We start from the raw sequence: 24,943 nt of genomic DNA, 5'->3' as shown, positions 1-24,943 counted from the left end.
AATGGCCTTAGTCCCTTTGCAGTACTGCTTTTTGCTGTGTGTGCTGCCAACAAGCAGGCTGAGTAATTTGTATTGCTTATTGAGCAATGTAACATAACATGATGCACAGCTAATGAACAAGTATTGAATGAAATTAGAAGTGTATTCTGCTGTTAATCTGATAAGTTTCCTTTACCCTTTTTGCCTTACCATTTCTGCAGTTTTATTTGTGATTCCATTTCAGGGGATTTGACTTGAGAAACTTTATTGCAAAAGAAATAAGTGATTTGTCACTTTGTTTTCAAATAAATACCAACATATCACTGGAGAGGAAAAAATATAACATATCCTAGGTCACAGGTAGAGCATGGACATTGTTAACCCAGCTATGTTTTTTTTCTTGGGGGGGGGAGGGGGGGAGAATACTTCAAATGGCTAATAGTTTCCTTATAAAGTCTTTTTAGATTGGGTACTTTTTTAATTTGTATTGAAGAATTTAAATTGCTATCTGAGTAGCTATATTTTTTTTCTATTTTTCTGACTGTAGCGTCTTAAGGCTATAAAAGGAAATCTTAAGTGTAGTAATTCTTTCTGAAGAAAACCACTTCTAAATTCTCTAGTGCTTCTGGAATGTTCTTTGCTCTAATTTTCAAGAGTTCATTATGAGATCTTAAAAATGTGTTTAGTCTTGCCACTGGAATAGAAGGGGGTTTTTATTATTTAAAAATTAAACCTTATAATATTACTGAAGCTAAAGTCATAATACATTATTCTAGCTGAAAATGCCTCCCGAGTTTGCTCTTGACCACTGCTGGGTTACAATGTAAAAAAGTTTTTGAGAAAAGGAGAGAATGCAATGAAACATTCTGTATCAGTTTTAAAACAACTTTTAGGTATTATAATCTGTAAAATCTGAGTTGTCATGCAAGAAAAAACTACATTTCTAAATAATCTCCTGGTTCTTTGGGGTTTGTATGCAGACAGATGCTTGCTGATGCTTGAGGTTTCCCGAATAGCACCAGAAGGAAAACTGCCTGAACTTGTCAGTGTTCATTGTTGCTGCTTATATGCCTGTGGGCAGCAGTGGGGCTAACAAGAATCAAGACAATTTCATACCATTGCTGCTTGCAGAAACTCACAGCACAGCAGCAGGCACATGCTCTGCAGCTACTTAATAGAAAAGATCTAGAAAGAGCCTGGAAAGAGGGTTTGAGGTGGAGGTAGTTGTCTCTGTCATTCCTTTGTTTGCTTCAGAAACAAGTTATTTCTTGGCCTTGGGACTTCATATTTATTAGATGCCTATTATTACACTACTATACATTGATCAGAATTCAAGGCAAATGATAAAGGAGATTGATTCCTTTTCATTGTACAAGTGTGGAGAATTGACTTATGTAGTCATTGCCTCTGGGCAGGTGTTACTCAGCCTTTCAGTAGCTAACTGTTTGTGGGTTTAGGTCCCAGATACTAGCTGGCTTACCTCTAAAATTTCCAAATCATCTGTGTGAGTACTTAGTTGGGTGGGACTTTTCAAGTCTCTTTAAAATGAGATAGGGATTTCCCCCAGGATTTCCCAGTGACTTTCTTTAGTCAGGATCAATGTATTATTTTTAGTCTCTGCCTCTATGAAACTGAAAATATCCATGTGTAAATAAAGGGAAAACAGTTACGTACATAACCAACCATATTTATTACTTGGCTTATGAAGTTCTTTTTTCCAATACTGTAAAAGGAGTGTTAAAGTAGTTAGTATCACTGATGTAGAATGGTAGTAGAAGTATTATGGTGAAGTTTTGAGATGATTGGCTGAGCTCACATCTGTAATGTTGTGTTTGGGATTTTTTCCAGCATACTCTGATACATCAATGGTGATTTGGGGAAATTACCTCACATTTTCATTTGAAGAGCCTGAAGACTGCCCCCCCCCCCCCCGACCCCCTGCCCCCATTACTTGGGGCATGCTGTTTTCTGTGATTTTTAAAATATTTTTCTTTAAATCAGTTTCCTCCTTAAAAGTAGAACATTGTTTAGTAGGTGGCAGTTTGTAGTACAGCCATGTGCTCCCTTTTATATGATGTGGTTCTAATGGGAACCATCTAACTTGCCTTGGTTGGTTGAAAATCTCTGAAGGCACTTTGGTGTCCATCACTAAATGAAGTTCTATGGTAGATGAACCAAAGTAAGTCAGTTCTGTACTCAAAGTTTTCAGAATTCTATGATTCTATGAATTCCATTTCTAAGAATATCCTCCCTGTTAGTGCTGCTATGAAATATTGTACAAAGAAGAGCGAAACATCAGTTCAAGGATGAACTTGGACACTGGGGTGCTGGAGTAAATGGTTGAGAGATTCAGCAAGCATGCCTAATTTGAGGAATTAGTGTTTAAGGTTCAGTTTTCAACACAGGTGTAAATTACCTGATTTAACAAGGATCTGTATTTAGCTTGTATAATTAAACCTTTTCTCTCTCTCTACAAAATAGTATTAGGCTTGTTTTCTTACTTCAGAATGAAACACACTGGAGAATTCCCTTTGCAGAAGTAGTTTGCTATAGAAATCAAACTTTTAAAAACTTTTCAGAAAGGAACATTTCCTTTGTTTAATATGGCCATGTTTTTTTTTAAATGCAAGCTGGGAGCATGCATTGTCATTACAGGAGCAGGTACGAAATAATCACTTTAAGCACAAATGGGTTTGAAAATACATGCCTTAATACATGTAAATTCATGTATAGCAATTCAGATGTAAAAAAAGACACCATAAATCAAATCTCTTTAAGAATGTGTGCAATTAGCAATGCAGAAAAGAAGTTTTATTCTTAAAGGATTTTAAGTTTTGCAGTGGTTTTTATGGAAAATACATCTCTCAGGCTACTGTGACGCCATACTTGAATTAGTGACATTTCATTTTGTGATTCTATGCTTTTTGAAAAGAAGTGTGTACTTTTAATCATCTGGCTACTCCTTTAGCTCTTCTGGCCAGGGTAAAGTTCAATTTATATCAGATGAATTCAATTTTTCTGCTTCATTGCAAAGGTAGAAAATTCATGTTCTACAAGGTAGTTGTAAATTGTAGGTATTTCTCATAGTATCAAGACATAGTATAATTCAGGGCAGGTAACTGAATAAAAATGTAACTGGAATATTGTCTCATAAGTATCATTTAGGCTAGACTTTTACTTAAGTGGGGAATTGCACTGAAGTGTGTAAAAATTGACATTAAATCATGACAGTATTTGTTTGGGTAATCTTTGTTTTCTGTGTCTTAGGAATATATTTTGCATGCATCTCTGTTCCTAACATAGGTTTTCATGTATGCAGTGCTGTTTCTTTATCCTTTTGTTGTCTCAGTCAGGACAGTGTGCTTTTCCTAACACATCCTTAAATAACGCAAACTACCTGTCTAGATGATGTTATTAGTGTGACAAAGTATTTTTGTTTCTGATATTTATCAGTGCTGAAATATACCATCTGTAACTTAGGGGGTGGAGAAGAAATTTGGACCTAGAAATTACAGTTTAGTTGTCTCAAAACTTTATCCTCTCTGTGCCCAGTAGGAGGCACTGAATGAGTGATGGATAAAAGCTTTTCTAGGCAGTCTAGGGTTTGTTGGTTAAATTGATTTTGTTGCTATTTTTGCATAGTTCTTGATTTCTGGGTAATTTCTCTGAAGTATTACCTTTTTCAGCTTTAGTACTTCAGGAAGTTATTCTCTGTATGTGTGTTTTTTATATTTCTTTGGAATTTGAAATGTTCTCTATTTCTGTATAATCCCTTTTGGAAGGTTATTGCAAAATTGAAGCTCCTTTACATGGCTTTGATTGAATAAGGCTTTTTCCCCATCTTTATATTTAAACCAATATCCTGTGAGCAAAACAATCCTAAAGTGAAAAATGATGGCTTTGGTTTTCATTGAGTTTCAGTTTCTCATGATATACACACAGCTGATAAGAATTAAATTTTTGGTTGAATATTACATTATTTCAATATTCAGAGCATCTGAATTATGGTATTCATGAGGATTCCTTGACAGAGTAGTTAAAGAGTTGTCATGTAATTTTCCATATTTTTTTTTTTTTACAAGAAATGGGAATAGGAGTGAGGTAACTTGTTTTATCCTTTAAACTGTTTTCTTATTCCCGTTTAACTGAAGCCTGAGGGCACCATTTTTTATACAGTACAAAGATGTGTAGCTATTTCAATTTTTGGTTAAGATCTCACATGGATTCACAGTACTGTCAGTGTAGTGAAAACTTTGGATTATGGTTTTTAATGTGCATTTCTTCATGCAGAAAATCTACAAATGTTTTGAATCCAAATTAATCTCACAGAGTATTCTGAAAGCCAAAAATCTGCAATCAATGTGGTGCCTACTTATTAGCTCAGCTTGGAAATACTCTACTGATTTCAGACGCGATGTAAAGTAAAGACAATGTCATGAAAACATACTGTTCAGCTTCCTTTTTATTCTTTGGTACTTCATTTGTCCTGAGACAAGCTACTGTTTTATATGACAAAGAGATGGGAAAATTCTCCTCTGAATGTTTCCAGAAAATTCTCCTATGAATGTTTCATAGCTACACGAATTGCCTTCTACACAGAGTAATAACCAGGCTGTAGAAATTAGGCTGGACCTCCCTCAGCTGTCTTTGGAGTGTTAATATGGCTCTGAAACCTACCCTTCTTCCACTAAGCTCCCCACCCCAAATTTTAGTGTCAGCCTCCTGTTTTCTCTTTGGATCTCTGCCTTTCCTTCTGTTGCTCTACCTCAGCTTTTAATTTTGACTACCTTAGTTATCCATGTCAATAAAGTAAGACTATATGAGAATATTTTAGTTAACCACAACCTTAACAAATGCACAAGCTCTTCTCCTAACTGGCATTGTTTATGCAATATAAACCACTAATCCAAGAGAGCAATCTATTTGAATGTGTTTTAACTTCCTTCTGGAGCACTTCCTAAGCTGAGCCAGGCCTCCTGTGTAACAGGGAGGGGACACATGCTTCCGCACCCGCAAGTGAAGAAGTGCTTGTCTTATTGTGTAGTAGACCTAGTGCCTGTAATGTACAGCATTCTTGCAATAATACCATCTGTGGTTGTGAAATGACTTTACTCTGCATTTGAACCAGCCACAAACCCCTTTTTTTCTTTATATATTCATCTTTTGCTCCCATTTTCTGTTTTCACTAAAATTTCTTCAGGGAGTTCAGAAAAAGCAGAGAAGGGGTTCAGTGAGGGCATGGGAGTTTGAGTGAAGAAGACCAGTTTGTAATCAATTTTGGACACATGCATGGTTGCAGGGAATCAAAATCCTTTGTAACAAATGGGAAGGTTGCAAAGTCAAGAGGTTAATAAAGGCTGTGTTTTAGTGAGTTATTTTCTAAATATTTTCTCCAAATTTTGAAGTTTCATGCTTCTCATTAAATTGCAAAAGTGTTGTGAGGGTTGTTTGGCCTGTATCGGGGTGTGAGTCACGAAGTTGGCTTTGTCTGGTTTGTGAACTGTGGGGGGGAGTTAAGGCAGAGCTATATTTAGGAGTATCAACTGATGTCAAACTGTGGAGCACTGCTAAACAACAGTTTTAAAGGGGCAGCACTGGATAGTTAAGCCTAAAGTTCAGATTGTTTGAAGTAGTTTATCATTTAGTAAATAATTGGAAAACCTGATATTTACTAGAAACATTATTCTGCAGAGGCTGCAAGCCAAGCAGTGTGAGTTTCAAGTCCATTTGTACTTATGTAGTAGTAGCTATTCTAATTCCATTGTCAAAACTGTATGAACTGACAATAACAAGTATAGATAATACTCATAGTTACACCTTATGTGTTTCAGAATATGGATTTACAAGAAACTATTTATAAAGAATTGTTTAATTCCAGTTACAGGTAGATAAGGGTAATGTTTAAGGGGCTGTTACTATTGAGTTTTTGTCTTAAGATGCAGAACAGCTGCTGACTTGACTGTTTTTTGACATTTTGCCTAATATTAATTCCATCTAATTTGATAGTGAGTGTTTTATGTTGCTATCTTTGTTTTTAGGCCCGTCTGTGTGAAGACAGTGAGATTGCAGTAGGAAAACTGCAATAAATTTCAGGACCCCCAGTAGGGATGTGAGTCAAAGCTTTTCCTCACAGAACAGAGATTATTTTTGTCATCTTAATGAATTTGAAGTGGGCAGATTTTTCTAAGGCATTTACTGTTGGTTTAAGCAAACTATTATTGACTTGAATGTGAGCAGACCTGAGCCAAGACAAGGTAGGGAAATAGAAAAATGCACACTGGAATTTATAAATTATACAGTTGTTCAAGTTAATGTATGGGGGATAAATCAGTTTATCAGTTACTGTCATTTTAAGCTTCATTGGCCAAAGTACCGTCATTGCCAACTTTGATAGAAGTCTGTTTTGGTCACTAATTGGATTTCTGAAACATAATATTGAGCAACACATTCTCATTTAAATATTTAGTCTTTTCCAAGTGTCATATGCTAAGATTTGCACAAATCATGCTTTATGCAATATGAAGTATTGAGTCCCATTGTGGGTTGCATGACTGTGAGCCCGTTGATCTAACTGAAAAGGCAAACCTGCTGGTAGTTCTTGTTATATCACCTGCTGCACTTAAATATCAGCAAAGACATTCAAACAAATTCCCCCCTCTTCAGCCTGCTGGAGCTGTTTGGGACAAGGAAGTTGAAAGCACATGTGATGAACTCTGAAGATAGCCTGCATGGTTCATTGATGCAAAGAGCTGTGTGTTGAGAAGCTTTCAAAATGAGACCTAAAATATTTTGAATCCTGATGGTTACATTTTTTGTTTTTTTTCCACAAAAGATTGTTCTGTGAATGTTCAAAAATCAAGTCCTCTGAGCAGTAGAACTAACAAAGCCTGGATTCCTGTGGACTGGTGTCCTTAAAATCCTCAGCTTCCCTCTAAGCTGCGTGTCCCAGTTGGCCAGCCAGGATGCGCATGCTGGTCGCCAGGCAGCTGCTTCCAAGAGGGATGTATAATGATCGTGTTTTGCCTGCCCTTTTTTCAGTGAGCTCACCAATTTTGGTCTCCCTTCAGTACTTAGCCATTGATTTTTACATAACTTGTGGAAACTTAATTATATCTGAACCCTCTCCTCTTTCTCACTGGTAAATTTAGTGGAAGTTGACAACATGTTTAAAAGTTGTTGAGGGGAGACTGTGTGATTACAGGAGTTGTGTTTTCTTTGGAAACGAGACTAAAATCATACTCCGTTTTTAACAGATTCTTTTGTGTACATGATCCCATCAGGAAGTATGACATACTGTGTTGGAAGCATTGCTTCTCAACCAAAAAAAGTCATTTGAGTATTCAGCCATTTTTAGCAGAAATGCTTTTCATTTTTAGTAGAAAAGGTTCATCTACCCTCATCTTCATCTACCTCAAGTCTTCCAAAGCATTTAAAACTGATACATAACAGTGGCAAACAGTCACGTTTCTTTTGTTCAGAAAAGCAGCTGACTTCTTGTGATTTAAGGTTTTGCTTTGTCTTGAAGCAGCAGCCCAGTCACTGCTGCTGCTTGTGGGTGATACATGATACTGTATCCGTGGGCTCCTCTGCTTAGTCAGCACAATGTTAACCCACCTGATCTAGTTTCTGAGGGGGTAGCACTGTGGCATAGAGACAAATTAACTTGTTTCAGAACCATAAGGAGTTAGCTGCACTTTCTACATGGGTGGGAGAGGAAAAAAGGTCTCTCAACCAGTTTAATAACATGTTGATTGTTAAACCTGTACTTCTGGTTGGCTTCATCATGCCATAGGAGCGTCATTATGATTAATATGTTGATTTGCCCTTTCTTTGGACAACACTTCAGAGCAGTGTCTCTTACAAATGTATTAATGGTTTCTTAGTTGAGGGAGGGAAAATTGGGTGAGAGGGAAAATTGCCTTTCTATTAGATTAGTTTTACTCTGTTTATTCAGTGTCATGAATTGGCTTACCCAGAGTTTGACACATGCCAGTGCTGGGAAGCCAGAAGCAGGGCAACTGGCTGCTAGATCACCCTAGCTGCATTTGAGATAGTGTTCTTAGACTGTCTTTTGGGGTGAGGTCTCTCTTCCTTTTATGCTCTAATGCAAACGAAGCAGTCAGTGATAGGTGTTTCCCCTGTTGAAAAGGAAGTTAAGGGTTTTCCAGATGTGGAGATGTTAAAGCTCCAAGCTCCCTTCCTGGTATCTTTTGTCAGCATGAGGCTCATGCCTGTTTTTAACAAACAATGAGAGCAATGTTGGGGAAGTTCTTATTGCCTGTAAACCGGTGGGATGTAAATAAAATTAAATCTTATTAGTTACTTATTTGCAAGGTGGCCTTAAAATTAGTTATATTTAATTTCTCCATTTTGAAATAGAGGAACATTTTACAGCCCAACTCAATTATGCGGTCTTCTGCACTAGTCTTAAGAATTCTCAGATCTTAGGAATGATCTGTATATTTTTCCCCCATTTTCTTCTTGACCTAGAGCTAATGAAAGTTAATATGTTGCAGTATTTGAGGAAGTCAAAGTTATATGGACTATGAATTACAGTAATAACTCTCAATGTTACAGTATCTGAAGCAATCAGAAATTAGGGGGGAAATAACAGTTTATTTTCCTTAGGGAAAAAATGCTTGGGGTATAAGGGGTAGCAGTCTTAATTTTTAGATATCATTTTATGTTTTAAATCAACATGGTTTTGTTATGCTTATTTTACACAGTTGTAGACTGCCAGAAGTAAAATTCATGATTTAAGCATAGTTTTAATTTTGTGGAAAAATAAGTTGTTGTTTTGTTGTTTTGTGTTTGTTTGGGTTTTTTTTTGACATTGCTGTGACAAAACCCCTGTTTTAACCAGAATAATGAAGGGCCTGCAGAACATTTACTCCAGAATTTTATTGTTCTGTATTTCTTAGGTACTTTTGTCAATGATTAATGTGTGTGTTTTCAAATAACTTTCTGGAATTCTCTCCTTTCACTAAAAAATTGTCACTATTCTAGTTACATTGTATTTGATGGGTTTGGAGCATATCTTTGGAGCGTATCTTGGAGCCTTTCAATCCAAGATCAGTATTAATGGCCTAGTCCTGGGGTTTTATGTGGCAGTAACTTTTTGGGGCTTTTTCCTTTTAAATTTGAATGCATTTTCTGTTTATTTTGGAATGTATTTTGCCATTAAACTGGAGAGTATGATAAATAACTCATTACTAACTTCATAGGCTGCTGATATAACAAATGTGTTTAAGACATCCCCTATTCCCTCTCATTCCATCTCTTTGTGCGCACTTAATATCAAATAGTCCTAATCCAAGGCATTGGAAAGGTGCTTTCTTTTGTTAGAATTTTTCTTCTGATTAATTATTCCCCAAAATGTTATTGTTTCTGACTACAAATGGACTATTTGAAGGTTTCTTTTACCTTAAAGTCAAATTCTTCTTATTATCCTTTATCCTTTTTGAAAATTATTTTATTTAAAATAAATATCAACTTCTGCATAATGCAGGCTGAAATGATCCATTATTCATGGTACTTTGGAATGTTTCAAGCCGTATTTCCCAAGGCAACAAATTAATCAAGCAGAAATCACTTGCAGGCAAATGTAATGTGGGGCGCAGGGGTTGCCTTTAAAGGGAAGCATTAGGCAGTGGGTCAGGTCTTGGAAAATTGAATTTTAATTAGTTGGTTGCATGTCTTACAAGTTAACAGGCTAAATGGTCAGTGACTCAGTCGGGCATTTCCCACAGGATATTGTACAAATTTGGTAATTGGTATGCTGCTTCTACTTGTGATGTCTGAAACATCCTAGTAACTGAATAGTCTAACTTTGCATTTTGCCTGGTTTATTGTATGATGAAGGCTTCATATTTTCTTTAACTGATGAAACGTAAATCAAGTATATTGGGATTCTACAGTTAAACATTCTAGGATCAGCACAAGGGTGGACAAAATTTAATGAGCTTTTAAACTATCTACCATTGTCTTTAGTAATTGGCACTTCTGGTAGTAGATTCTAAATTCCCCATGTACCTAGGATATGTAATGCAGGACTTGTAGCAATATGTTCATGTAGCTTTTTCTAGGCAAACGTGACAAAACCTTCAAGACTTCTACAGATTAAAATTAATTCCTTGCAAGATCAGTGCCTGAAGGCCTCATTAATTTTAACACCACTTATAATTGATTCTGGGAAGTAACAGATGTTACTTATATTTGATAATCTTCAATTTAAGAAAGCAATATATATGTGAAATCTGCCAATTTTCAGTTCACATTCCTAAAACTGATTAAAAACCAAAATGGCATTTTCTCTTAATGGTCAGTTGGTTGTTAGACTATGCTATAACTAGTCTGATTTATGAAGAAATCATTTCAAGTTATTGATCTATTAGCTGAGATTAGTTAATTTGCTCTGTTGTGGGAAGCATTTGGTCAAGAAAATAGAGGAATTGAGTTTGCTGTGTGCTCAAAAACCACTAATGAACTTTAGATCTTCACTCACATCAAGCCTCAAGTAATATCAAAAAAATATTAAAATATTGTATGTGCTTTTATGTCTTCCCAGTGTCCAATTAAAAATTAATATTAAACTTGACTACATTTTAAATAGAAAGTCTTTGCCTCCATCTCTTTTCCTCTAATGTTAAACACTTTCCATGCACAATCTAATAGAGCACACTTGATTCAATGCTTTCCCTTGCAGCCTCTGGCTTCTGCCTCCCCCTTCCATTCCTTCAATGTAGGTGAAATGTTTCACAAAGATTTTAAGAGAGTAAAGTGAGAAGTGCTTGTTTTCATTAATACTTCTGGTCTACAATATATTCATGTTATAGACATAAGAAAACAGGGTCCGATTTTAATAGATTTCCAGAACTGAGCATGTGTGCTTAGCTGATGTTATCAATGGTGGTCCTGCAAAAGAGTAGACATCGAATTTCTCTGCTTTTTTCTGATATATACTTAATAAGCCAGACAGGTTTATTTTAAAATATTTTTCATTTTTCTCCTCTTTAGTGTCCAAAAAAATATAAGCAGTATAAACTCTTTGCTAGAGGACTGCTGGAACATAGAGATTTATCTTGTTCTGCTATTTTGAGGGTGAAGAATCTTAGGTCTTTTAGTATATGTTCCTTTTGCACACTTAATTGAATAGTAATATCAAGACTAACTAAAGTATTTTACCAAACACGTCAATGTTTTCTTGGGTTTTGTTGACTTTTTTTTGTGGATAAGATTTATTATCAATTTATAAGTATGTACAAAACAGCTTTGTGATGGGTCAGTAGCCCCATCTTTTTCCATCTTCTACAAGGCAAGTGTCAGGATCATAGCTGAAGTCTTAGAGTTTCAGTATAGGAATTACAAACAAAAGAACTAATACTTTTCTCATTGAACCAGTAGAAGTCATCAGTAGATGTTTTCTTTAGGTTTGTAGGGCAAAATTGTTTCCTTTGCATAGGATGTTCCATATGAATTCAGCTGATCTTTTTTCCCAGTACAATATGTGATTTCATGAATATATTTACAAAAGCACGTTTACTACTACTAATAAAAACCCCAACAAATCAGCATTTCAAAGGACTTTCAGATTATCAAAGTAAATATGTTGAAACAACTATTCCTAAATTCCAGTTGTTTGGGACAACAATCATGCTAAACTGCCTCTGAAGTTCTGGTAGTCATTTAAAAAAAGAAATATAAGTAAACTCAGCTGTGTTGTTGTCAGGTCAAATTAAAATCATTTATTCAAAGTAATTATAAATCTAAAATTTGGTTTGTGTTTCAGAAACCCTTGAAGAGTTTTATATGGTGCTAAATGCTTTCCACATGCAGTAATGGAAGTATTAATTTGATGTACAGGCTAACTGAAGTGAGTTCCAGTGTCTGTGTAGCCACATGTACAAAGATCTTGCCACATACTTACTGTTGTTCAGTTTTGCTGCTTTCAGGTGATGTCAAGTTGAGGGGCGTGTGAAAAGGAATTATAATGTGTGGACTCAGGCATTACATGTATTCTGCTGAGTAGATCTACTAACATTTTTATAAAACCACAGAAGGGACCGTTTACTGCCTTTATCAAGAATGCTTTGCAGTTAAAAGATCAAAGTAACTTAAAATGGAGTAAAGGTTTGTTTTTTATCTTCCTACAAGTGCACTGATTTCAGAATAAATACAGAGGAATGGGGTTGAATTACAGATATAAGCATGAACTTTCTTTTTAAGTTTCTGTGCTAAAATCAAGTTTAACCACAAAAAAACATTTACTTCATTTACTTCAGTTTTCAGCTTCAAAAATTAGTATGGCATGACAAATGAAATAATTTTGTAGTGTAAGAAAAACATCATTACATCCGAAATACTTTCATCTTCTATATTTATCTGCCTCATTAAGCAACTTAAGGAAATCAATATTTCATTTTGACTACACCTATTTGTAAACCCAGAAGGCAGATTTGGAATGTTAACTGAATTTGGGTTAATTCTGCTTACTTTAAGGTAAATTTATATTTTAGCAAGCAAATTCCTGACTCAGCTTTGATGTCTGATTGTTCACAAAGACTTGAGTGCAGACAGCTCTCTGTCCATTCCCTTTATCATTTTAAAGATGTTACTGTTTAATGTAAAGGGTTTTTTATAGTTTCCTTGAAATTGTTTATAGTTTATAGTCTGATGAAAGTATAGGGAAGTTCATAATTACAATTGTCAACTCAATCAACAGTTAGGAAATGTATGTTATCATGCAGTCTGAGTACTTCAGATATCAAATATATGGCATTTTTTTCCCCAAAAAATTTCAGCAGAAGATAAATGATACTTGTCTACTCATTAGATGCTTGCAATCCTCTTAAAAACTATAATCTGGCAATAAGAGATTTTAGCAGAACATGCTGCTAGATGATATTATTACTTTCCTTGCAGTTCTATAAAAGCAGACAGTATTGTTCTTTGCACTGCTATTCTTTTTTCCTAAAAGAACTCAGCAGGGTACCCAAGCACTTTTTCATCTTTTAGTACTTGATGATTCAGTAGTAAAGCATTGAGATACTTCTTGTGTCAAAAGTCATTTAGTGCATTTAATGTCTTATGGCATGATTGTGTCCCTTGGGGAGAGGGAATTTTGTTATAACATTATTAATTATATGGCTGAGTTTAGTTTGATCAGAAAGTTATGTTCGGTTTCCCCCAAACTGCTGTGAACTTAAAAGTAACATTTTACAACAAAAACTATAACTTAACACCTTTGAGGAACTGAATTCGTGTTTCTGCTTGTTAATCTCTAGCACGTATTTAGGTAGAAAGTGTTCCTTTGAAACTCACGAAGAAACTGGGACAGAGGCTTTGACAGTCTTGGATTCTGATAATTTTTAGAGACCAAGCTCAAAAAAGCAGGGAAAGAGGAAATAAAATGCAAAAGAAAATGCTTAATTAACCTTTTCTTGTTAAATGATTGGAAAGTCTCAAGAACAGCTGAAATCATGCACATACTTCACAATATTCTGTTTTCCATACAAAGGATCTTACTGGCCTCAGAAGCAAGTAAGAACAATTGAGGGGGAAGTGCACAATTACAGATGAGGACACTCACCGGCAATCTGTGCTAACATGTGGTGTGTATTATGGAAGAAGTTGATGAAATCTCAACCAGAATGTGGTCTGTGTCTTGATTTACATTCTCTTCCAGAAACAGTTTCTAATATAGAAAGGTCAAGTTCTGCCCTCAGATGTCTCTATGCACTGCCCATGAGACTCAAGAGAAACATACTTAAAATGTGAGGCGATAAATGTATAATACAAAGCATTCTTAAGCCATAGTAGCTGCTTGTCCGACATCCCTACAGTTGCCATCATTTAATCCCAGTAATTTGTAAAACATTATAAGATTCCTGAAATAAAAAGGCATACTGTTGTAACAGGGTTTAATCCCACCAGAAAGCCAGTTTCCCCTAGCAAAAGAACTTTTTTTTTTAAGCAGTATTAGTCACCCTAATGAGTAGCTGTGCTAATGGTATACTCTTTTCTAGGCTTATCCTAGATATTGAGAAAAGGAGAATTCTGTGAATAGATGGAAGGAGAATGATGATTGATATGGAATTATTTTCATTATTTTTTATATTTGATATTTGGCAAATATGTTTTTTCTTTCTGTTTTAATTGGCATTTAGCCTATTTAAGGAGAAACTGGAAGCATCCAGGAGCCAATCATAATTTTAAGATTTGTGAATTTATTTTCTCATATGTGTTTTTTAAGGCACCTTTTAAAAATAAGATTTTTTTCAAAGGTCCTTCACTGGGGAAGGAAAAAAGGTATTCATAGTACTGCCCAAAGAAAATTATAGAGATCTTAGTCTGTTTATAGCCTCCCTTTGAAACAAAAGGCACATTGTCATTTTAAGAGTTCAGATTCTATAGATTTACAGAAGTTCACGTCACATCTCTTTTTACACGAATTACAAATGAGCTTGCATGGTCTTTCTTCACTGATATTAGTTTAGTGCATGGAGCGTTTAAACCAGAAAACTTTGCATATTGTAAAGCCTTAATCTTTCTAAACAGAGAATGTTGATAAGAAATGATGTATTTCAGTGGAGACAGAGTCTTAGTGGGAAGATTAACGCTTGCTTTTTGCTTTACTTAGTTCCTTATGGTGTTAGTCCAAAGCTTGACATGTCTCCATTCCAGAGCAGCCATGGATTCTAAAGTGGTGATATAGTCAGTGAGAGAAGATAAAGATCCACTGAACTAATGTGCTGAGTCTAGCAACAATGTGGCAGAAGTTAAAATTTAAACAGCTTTAATTCTTCGTTTGATTTTCATACTGGAAAGTAAATTATTTCCTTATCTGTTTGAAAAAGTTAAGCGTGGTGGTGGTGTCTGTTTTATTTTTTGCATCTTGAAAGAACATTAATTGCTAAAACTAACTGCATATATCTTGATCTATTATGTGTTCAGATCTTTATAGCTGAATTCAGCTGGAAATGTGTACTTTATCTTTAAAGGCAGCAAAATGATTGTCTGATGTGTAGTGGTTACCAACAAGACACAGAGGTGAAAAGTAAATGGAGGCTTGTCTTAAATCTCCTGCTCCTTTTGGAAATTTTACTTATGGTGTTCTTAGCTATTTTTGCCATTTAGTTTTTATCATGTGGTAAAAAACACTAGTGATACAAATAGGTATATACTTGATTTAGTATTCTCATCTTGTAGGGCAAGTGATAGAAAGGACTCAAAAGAAGGACCATTGTAAATCTCACATTTCTCCATCTGTGTAATAATTTTCCCTGCGGTACACCATAATTTAGTCTACTTTTAAATGACAATCAACCAAACTCAGAACGTCTTTCATAATATTATCTGACAGGCTTTTCATGAGTTATTTCTCTATTAAGAGGATGTCTTATTTCCAAGCTACAGATTGACAATGGTTGTTGAAATAATACATTTAATACTTTTAGATAGATTTATTGCTGGTTATTGTGAATGATTTGTCAGAGTAATCTGAACATAGTCTATGTAAAAAGCAGCTAGTTATATTTATGCAAATACTCTTAGTATATGCGAGCAAAAATCAGTTTGATACTTACATGTAGGATTAGGTTCTTTAGGACAAGAGAGATAATTTGTAAACTTTTTAAAATTAAATCTCCACATCATATTTGGAGTCTTGCCTCTTTCTTTTATAGGTGGCATCAAGTTTGTAGAACTAATGCTACTCTGGGTGTTTTCATCTGAGTGTTAAACTTCGTAAAATTGCCTTTCTTTCAGTGAAGTCTTTGGCATGCAGACAGAGCCCTGGAGAGTGGTATTTTCCTGTGCCTGTTATTATTCAAGTCCAGTTGAATTCAGTCACCGTATTTATTTATTGACCAGTAATACACAGGAGTGTTCATAACATAGTTCATAACAAAAGTATTACTCTGCAGTAGGAGCAAAGCATTTAGGTAATGAATTCAAGAAAAAATAATCTAGTCTCATAGTTACTATCACATCTCAGATGGTATTCCTTGGTAGACTTGACTTTTCAGCGTGGGTAGCTTGCTTTGTAGTTCTCTACACTATAATCCCCTTAATCTCAACAGGACTATGCACAAGAGAAAAATACACTTATAGTAGTAACTGTCTAGTAGATACGGCTCTTTGCCTGACATTATAAAATCTGAAAAGGTGATTTGATTCCTGACTGTGAAGAAAAGGCTTTGCTACCATGTACAATGTTAGAAGTAGTTACACATGTACCAAAGTATGTGATATTTCTCATGAGGGGTTTTTAATAAACTCATGTATCTGAAGTTTATACACTCCCCAAACAGTCATAATTCAGCATCTATTATTCTGTACAGAAATCAGGTGGCACACCACAGGCAGAGTTAATAAAAAAGAGCAGTTTCCTGATAAAGTTAATACTCATGCTTGAAAATTCTTATAGACACTTCTAACTCTGGCTTCTCTTAAAATAAATGAATAAATAAAAGCAATGTACTACAAACTGCCTACCAGTGTGCATGTTGATTTGTGTGAGAGACTGCATACTTGGTCGATTAGGAATTCTTTGAGAGGTCACTATTGTACATCTCAAACATACTTACAAGGCTTTTTAGTATTTCAGTCTTTAAGCTAACTTAATACAAAACAGCAGTATTTTGTCTCCATTGCTTAAACAGTTTTTTCTTACCTTGGGTCCTTTCTTTTTGAAAATTATTGTACTATAAAAAGAAATATGAAGTAAAATGTGTGTGTTACAGTAATATCTGTCTTCAAGGGCCGAACAGGACAAAACCAGTTGCACTAACAGTACTAGCCACTAGGAAGAAAATTAACTCTGTCCCAGCTGAAATGAGGACACAGATCTTAAAATGAGAGGCATATTTATAAGCGTAATTTTGGAGTGTTTTTTCTAAATCCATTCACATAATTAACATATTAATACACATTTAAGAGTTGTGATCTCAAGTAGTATGTGTAAATTTCAGTGGGATGAACAATAAGTAAGTTTGAGATTTATGAATTCTTTCATTGACATCTCGTGGTACTTTGGAATTAGTTATGTTATGTCTTTTTCTAATGTTATTCTGAAAATACATTAGTGGTAACTGTTAATCATGTTATGTAAAAATGTGCCCAAGAGCCTTTAATCATTATGGATTTTTTTTTTTCTTTTGCTGGCATTTATTACTAAGAATTTGTAAATGAAATAGATTCATGAGGGCTGGACACTGCTCTGTGCCAGCTCACGCAGTTAAGCAATTCAGACACTCAGGTTCCAAACCTAACAGATTTTCATGAAAACTGACTTTTTTTTTTATAAAATACAATTGTTGCCAGACCCTAGTATAATTCATGGTTTTTTTTCCTTCAAATGTGAAACAAAAGAGCAGAAAGCTTTAGGTTTTCTTTATAGTAGTAAGAGTACAGTAATGTGTTAAAGAAGAGAGTGAGTCTGTCTGAAGTAAGATTTGGTAACTTGATTTCTCTGGTTCACATTACACTGTGAAAAGAAGCTGTTCACCTCCCACTCTAAATCATTTTCTTTTTACCAGCTGGAGAAGATCAGAATAAAATGGGCCCATCCCTTTCTCAGTCCCTGGTGGTGATGATGATCCAGCATTTGTTTTTCATTCAAACCACATGTTGAATAAATGAAAAAGAGGAAATACATACTGGTCATAGGTCAGGTGCAACACAGAGTTTATACAGATTTATTTTCTTCATAGCATCTGCTGTCTTGCATTTAAAGCCATTGAATGCTGTTCTGCTTCCAGTTAGTTTAAGACAGGTTTACTTAAATAATGACATTTTAGGTTTTGGCGTATCCTTCTGGCCAGACGTTCAGCCTTCAGAGCTGCAGAAATGTCCTGATTCTGCAGATGATAGCTCTGCAGCAGACTGGCTTTTCAGAATTTAAGCTCCCTCATGATCTCATAGGGTGAAAGCTGACCCTCTTTGTTTCTTGCCTCAAATAAAGGCAACTAAGCCAAAAGAAGAACCTGGAAAAGTATTAGGGTAATAATAAGGAGCTGAAGTTAAGATCTTCTCTGCTTATCACTATTTAGGCAAGTAGGAGAGATGAGGAGGGAGGAGCAGAAATATACTGCACTGTACAATCCTGAATTTAATTTTTAAGCAGGTATAGATTATGAGCTAAAGGTTTCCGTTTTCTCGCATTGTTATATGTGCATTTAATTTATACTCTGTTAGAAGTCCTGCAATGCTCATTGCTTATGACTGAAGGAGAATTGGGAAAAGTGAGTGTATATATCAGTATCAGCTTTATTTGTTGTCTTTATTACTCAAACACTTCTGGTAGTGCTTTTATAGCACTGACTAAATTATGAATGATGTCCTGTTGGTTAGAAATTTGAAGGCAGTAATTTCAAATTGTCTTTAATGTGCCAGCCAGCCAAGGCTAAATATGCCTTTACAGCAGCTACTTTGCCGATTTATAGCTAATTTTTTTTTTAATATATTTTTTTTTTAGCAGTACAGTTTAAGCTCAATTTTCTCCAACTTGGCAGCATTATAAAATATATTAGGATTAGAATGAATAGGTTACTATGTCATAAATTAAATTTTACAGCATTCGAGTTACAGAAAAGGGGAATCCCAAATGGGCATAACGGGGGTGGGAAGAAAGAAAGGAAAAAAAAAGGCATTCTTTACTATAAGAGTAATTAAGCACTGGAGGAGCTTGCCAACAGAGGCTGTGCAGTCTCCATCATCAAAGGTTTGTAAAACCAGACTGGACCAGGCCTTGAACAACTTGGTCTGACTTTGAAGTTAGCCTTGTTTTGGGCTGGAGGTTGGACCAGGTGGCCATTGGAGAGCTCTTGCAGTCTAAATTTTCTAAATTTAAACCAGAAAAAATAAGTTGTAAGTGGTACAAAGGACTGGATGTAATAGAAAGGAAAAAAAGTCCTCATGTCGTTTCTGTTCAGAGTGGTAAACATGCCTTTTACAGACAGAATGCAATGGGAACTGTGAGACTAAATAGTAAATATCACTCCAGAGACTTGAGTTACCCAGATTGTGAGCGTTACCCAGATTGTGAGCAAGTATTTTAACAGATACATTAAATGAACAGTGAGGAATTTTTGAATCTGATTTTTGTAATTAGAATAAGTTCAGCTTTTTTTTTTTCTTTTTAGCTTGATGATCATGCTTTAGTCTCATTGAATATAACAGTGGGTAATTTTTTTGCTGGTTTCTTTTTTCCCCAATGTTTTTTTGTTTTTCCAATTCCTGTTAGGAATAGGAGGCCTGCAAGATTTTGTGCTAAAGTCTGCAACACTGTCAACATCACCAGCTTGTCCACCATTTACACCTCTCAACTTTGAAGCGACACCGATTGTGCGGGTAGCTGTTGAGCCAAAACATCCAAGTAAGTTTAAAGGAGCATGGAGATCGTAATGCAAATTCAGTGTGGTAGCAATGCATCTTCCCAGCCTTAGTCATCTGGCTAGTTTATGATCTAATCACTAAATAAGAGACTGACCCGGTCTAAAACAAATATGTGTTGCCTAGAGGGCTACTTTATTGTTCCGGTGAATTCTAGCTGTCTAGGTTGTGTATCTGTAGGTGAGGAGACGCAGAAGACCTTGTCGTGCCCTTTATGGTCAGACTTAACTGTTCCACAAGTAAGACCTTATGTGATGCTAAAGGTTCACTATTCTTTTACTATGAAGGTGAGTATATCTTTGGGTTTTCCCTTCTGCAGACATTCTTTTATGTTGTATCGTTAAGCCCACTGTACAGATTTGCAGTGCTGCTTCTAATTGGTACCCCACCATAACCAGAGAGTAGTATATGTCTGGATGTATTTGGATTTAAGCCCAATTTCAATCTCCTCTTGTAGTGTTAGTAGAACCAAAATAACTGGCTTTCTGTGCAGTTACAAAATTCTCTAACACTGGCATTACATGTTTTTGGAAAGTGATTGTACAGCTTAGCACCTGTTTGTCATGTGTAATCATATGTTGTACATCCTGCATTTGTTAAAGCAGTTTTGAAAGTACTGGAAATTACTGGTTCTACTGAGTGTAGCATTAAGTTGAAAATGTTAAAGGAATGTAATTCTAGAACTACTGATCAATTTTTGAGTAATTTTTTTCCATAAGGAAATGAAGCTTTAGCATTCTTATGCCATTGCTTTATTTGTCCTCCCTGGTAACTTCTGAATCTATGGTTTGAAGTAAATTTGTTAGAGGGATGGAAGCCTCAAAGGTAGCTACCCTTGCAAAAGTTTCCTGAAAATCAGCTGCTGCTTACAGTAACAGGAAACAAGCAAAATTTGGCCATTGCAGCCTTAACTTAAAGGCAATCAATTGTCCAGTGAGGTGGCCCTAACACATTGTGCCATATGGGTGCCTCAGATTTCCACAGCAAACCTACTTCACAACTGCATCTACTTATTTGGAAAAGTGACTCAAATCAATACAAATTATTTCCCTACGTATATTTTACAAAGTGACTGCATGTCTTCACATTCATGTCAAAATCTTCCTGAATGGTTCCCATAAGTTGTAAAAGGAAAAAAATTAAAAAAAATCTTTTCATCCCTCTTAGTGGGCTTAAATATAGAAGACAGGGTTGAAAGCGTTCAACTGTGTTGGCCATGGGAACTAACACCCTGGTATTTTCTACTTCTTGTTTATTTTTATGTCTGTTTTCCAAGGATACTTTTCTTTTATACTCTTACAAGTTTAGCATTAACTACACAGTATCATATTTCTTTCAATAGTCTCCAAGTGAATGACAAGTTCAGTGTCACTCTTCCTTCTGAATATGAATATGCATACCTAGAAAGCCTGTGGATATTCTTTACCCCTTATGTAAAGTAAGAAAAAGGAATCATAATTATTTTTTTAAAGTAAATATTAATTATGAATGGCTGCTGACATGAGGTGTTTATGCATAGCTTTGATGTAATCTAACCAAATTTGATTCAGCTGTGGTTGTTCATTCTCCATTAACTTTAAGGTGACTCTTTAAACACCTTCAATTTAGGGACAGCTGTGTTTTGTTTCACTGAAAACCTCTCACATGCCTGATTTTTCCCCATTTCAGGTTGTAAGCACTAAAGCTTTTCAGTGGCTTCCAGATAGTTTAAACCCTTCCTGTGCTACATTTGCTCTTATGCCTTTTAAGTGATCCATATGGAATCATTTTTGCTTTTATTTTAGTAAAGTTAACATGTTATTATTTATGTCTTTGGAGCTTTTTAAGCATTAGCAATTTACAGGTTACTACACTTAGCCATGAAAGATTGCACAGAAATACAAGTATGTGCTGAAAGATTACTCTAAACAGTAGCAATAAATAAGAAAGGTTATATCTCTTGATAATTTGTGAAAAAGAGGAGTGAATTCCTGATATTTTTAATCACTTCATTTTTTGTTGGTTCTGAGCTGGTTAAGAGCTGTATCTGGAGCTAATTGTATATAAGGAAGCAAGATAAGATGGTAGCTATCTTGATATATTAAACCTGTTGTAAAACTATGTAAAACAAAAATATGCAATCAGTTCAAATGTATGGAGTGGTTATGTTTGTATAATGCTTTATCATCAGCACATAAACTCTTAGTGCCAAATGATGAGTATAGCTTATGCTCAGTTGCTGCTCTTAAACACGCTTGGTAACTTGTAATCAGAAATTGGCCACAGAAAGACCTCAAAACTTCGCTGAAAGTGTTCCTGAAGTATGTATTTTTGTTTATACTTCCATGAAAATGAGCGTTGTTGTTTCTCAATTTATCCTGCTTCCATGTACTGCTCCTTAAATGTTCCTTTGTTAATAATACCTTATTTTGCCAGGTGATATGCCTCAGCTGGTCAAAGGAATGAAGCTTTTAAACCAAGCTGATCCATGTGTCCAAGTTTTAATCCAGGAGACAGGAGAGCATGTGCTAGTGACAGCGGGAGAAGTTCATCTTCAGCGCTGCTTGGATGACCTGAAAGAAAGGTTAGAGGGGCAAGGAGGAAGACATATTTTTAGTTCAGTAGGTGTCTGGTGTATTTCTTTGTCAGATGCATATCTTTGATTTATATTCGAGTAAAATAGAAGCTTCATCCACCAGTGGTTTTACCGTTGGACCATAAATGTAACCTTTTGTAGCGATAAAATTACTTGCAGCTGGGCAGAAGCCACTAGCTCATCACTTCTATACATCTTACACACCTTGTGGGCACTTTCTAGAACTGATAAATTGCAATAGGTTCAGAAGTCCAATTAAGAATGTAATGTACCATTTGTACAAAATTAAAACCAAGGGGAATCATGTCTGATTCATGAACTCTCAAAAATTAGAAAGCACCGGGACCAGAATGCTCATACACACTGTCTTTTCCCTTGCTCTTCATATTGATTTTTCTTTTTAATGTTAATCTGTTCTCTTATTAATAAGCAGTATTTCCTGCAAGCATATATGCATACATTTAGTGTCGTCTAATATTTCTTCACATGGTAGAAGAACAGTTGTCAGATACAGTCCTTTCCTATAACTTCATTTACTAAAAAAATTCTGGTACTTCTTTCCATGTGCATTTACTGTTGTTTTCGTTCTAAACCAGAAAGCAAACCTGCTGATGGATGATTGAATGTTTGTCTAGCTGTACGCATGTCCTTTCCAGTTAATATCAGACAACAGTAACTTCTTAGGAAAGCTAGCCTGGAATAGTTGTAAAATTTGATGTGTTTTAAGTGTTACCCTCATTGCAACTTAGTGCAACACATTCTTACTGCTTTTAAAAACACAGTATTACTTATTGATACTATGTTTCAAGTAAGTTCCTTTAAAGCTCCTAGGTCTGTGCAGTCCTCAGTGCAAAGAGGTTTGTTTCTTTGGGCTCAAATTATATAGATTAAAGCTGATGAGTTCCTTTTCCTAGATATCAGTACCTATAATTTCAGGTGGTGGTAGTTGTTTTATTGTAAGCAGCTATTCAGCTGTAGGTACTGCTAATTAGAACTGAGGCTTGATGCTGAGTAGTGGCAGTTCTAAAACTAATTACAGCAAAAGGAGATAGAGCTGAAGTATAAGTGTTCCTAAATGCATTGTAGTAGCCTCACAGATGTCCATGCAATCATGTAATTCATCCTTTAAGGCATGCATACTGGAATATAATTTTTGCTAATTTTGATTTTGAATGTAAACTATGGTAGCATGAAAATCTACCTGCATCTCCTTTACAAGGATCAGTGACTTATCCTTGTCTGGAAACTAGCTTTATTTGTATAATAAAATGGTACTATACAAACATTCATTATCAGGAATGTTGTATAAATAAAGGTAAATAACATCTGGGTTTTAGAAACAGGTCATTCCAACTATGGTCTTGGTTTCTCCATGTGTTTTAAAACCTAAGTGTAATTCAGCTGGCAGTTTCAAACATTATTTTTTATACCTTCATATGCAAACAACAAAACAAAATCCATTGTCCGTTGATCTGCTGCTAGCTTGCTATACCACAGGTTGTAATTGTAGCAGTGAGATAATGACCAGTAGCATATAATTTTTATGGATAAAATAGCTAGAAAAAGCCATTACAAATCTTTGAAGACACAGGTTTATTATTGTACCAATGGTAGGAATGTTTCATTTCCAAACAAGGTGTTTCCTGGAAGATTCTGCTATGGGACCGTTTTTTCTCCCTTCAGATGAGCTGAAAAGTACAGGCTATTTTCCAAATCTGATGGGAAACTTTCAGCATTCCAGTATCTTCAGCTGAGTTAAATCCAGAATGTATTTGAACAAGATGCTGATAATGTGCACTTAGTAAACATCCATTTCACAGTGCTAAAAAAAACAGGGCTTTACCATGGTGCCATTGGCAATTTTCAGCTCCTGTGATTACAGTAAACAGATAAAATACCATACAGGATATTTTGAAGTCATGAAATTATACTTGAAGATAAAACAGGTGATCCTTTATGAATAAATATAGCGATGTTTATAACAAATCTGCACTTCCTAGCTGGTGGTAAAATAACACATTGGCATACTCAAAGATGTGAAGCTTTTACTTTTAGAGCACTTTAATCACTAGTAATTAATTTTCCTCATCTTGTGAAATACCTTTTAGAGTGGTATTTCAGAAGGTTTTCCTGCAGGGTACTCACTTCAAGGCAAATAATAAATATGAGCTAATGTGAAAAAAATTGCTGTTGGTTAATAGCATTGCTGCAAACAATGCATCAGTTCCTTAATAATCAGATTTTATCACTGTTATAACTACCAGTACTACAATATTGCCGAAAGTTCCGTCATATTCTCTTATTGTGGTCTGCTGTACTTGGTTTTTCCTAAATGTTTTTATCTCCCACACAGGTTTTCTTCACTGTGTAGGGTATTTTCCAGCTTAGTCTAAAAAACAAAGCTTCTTAGGTTGTATTTTTAAACTCTTGACCTAAAAGGATTCCTTTAAAAATTGTTAGCACTCTTCCAAAGCAGACTATAAAGTAGTTAAACAGACTGAACTGCCTTGGTATGATTTTTTTTTTTTCTTCCTTATTTTTTTTGGCTTGGAGCATAACCAAGATCTTCACCTACTGCCTTGTACCCCATTTTATTTTGTGCTTTCTGTGGTCCTTTAAAGGCAAAGATTGAAATTACCTTTTCTTCATCAGTCCAAAAGTAAGATTCGTCCACAATATTAAAAGTGTTTGTTGTCTTTCATTTGGAAATTCTATTATCTTTGAGAATCTTCCAATATAAACTCTTCTAAAAAACTGAAAGCATTTAATGACCTGAGATAATAGGGTTTTCTGATACCAAATTGATAGTTTAATCTTTGTCTGTAGTTAATGGTCAATTTATTTTAATTATCTCCCATAGTTGCTTTTATATTTTAGTTTTGTATAAAGCTGTACTCACATAAGTAACTTCATAAAAAAAGCACTACTTAATTTTCATTGAGGTAACTGTACAAAATAACACTGCTTAGGGTGTATAAGGGAGAGGGACTGTGTTCT

The 24,943-nt window shown here is 35.2% G+C and overlaps 1 protein-coding gene across 2 annotated transcripts in view; it reads left to right on the top strand.

Moving 5' to 3' along the window:
* Positions 1-24,943, top strand: part of EFL1 (elongation factor like GTPase 1) — a 76,597-nt gene that overhangs the window by 31,310 nt on the left and 20,344 nt on the right. For both annotated transcript variants that reach the window (XM_061446828.1, XM_061446826.1), the window contains exons 16-17: positions 19,223-19,354; positions 21,787-21,934. In XM_061446828.1, the coding sequence (XP_061302812.1) occupies positions 19,223-19,354; positions 21,787-21,934 (280 nt within the window). The remainder of the gene's footprint in view (positions 1-19,222; positions 19,355-21,786; positions 21,935-24,943) is intronic.

Source organism: Pezoporus flaviventris, unplaced genomic scaffold (assembly GCF_033815535.1).
Source record: "Pezoporus flaviventris isolate CSIRO_AGI_PZ_B2104156 unplaced genomic scaffold, CSIRO_AGI_Pfla_v1 ptg000006l, whole genome shotgun sequence".
Lineage (NCBI taxonomy): Eukaryota > Metazoa > Chordata > Aves > Psittaciformes > Psittacidae > Pezoporus > Pezoporus flaviventris.
The sequence above is the reverse complement of the archived record's forward strand: the minus strand, read 5'-3'. Positions and strand labels throughout refer to the sequence as shown.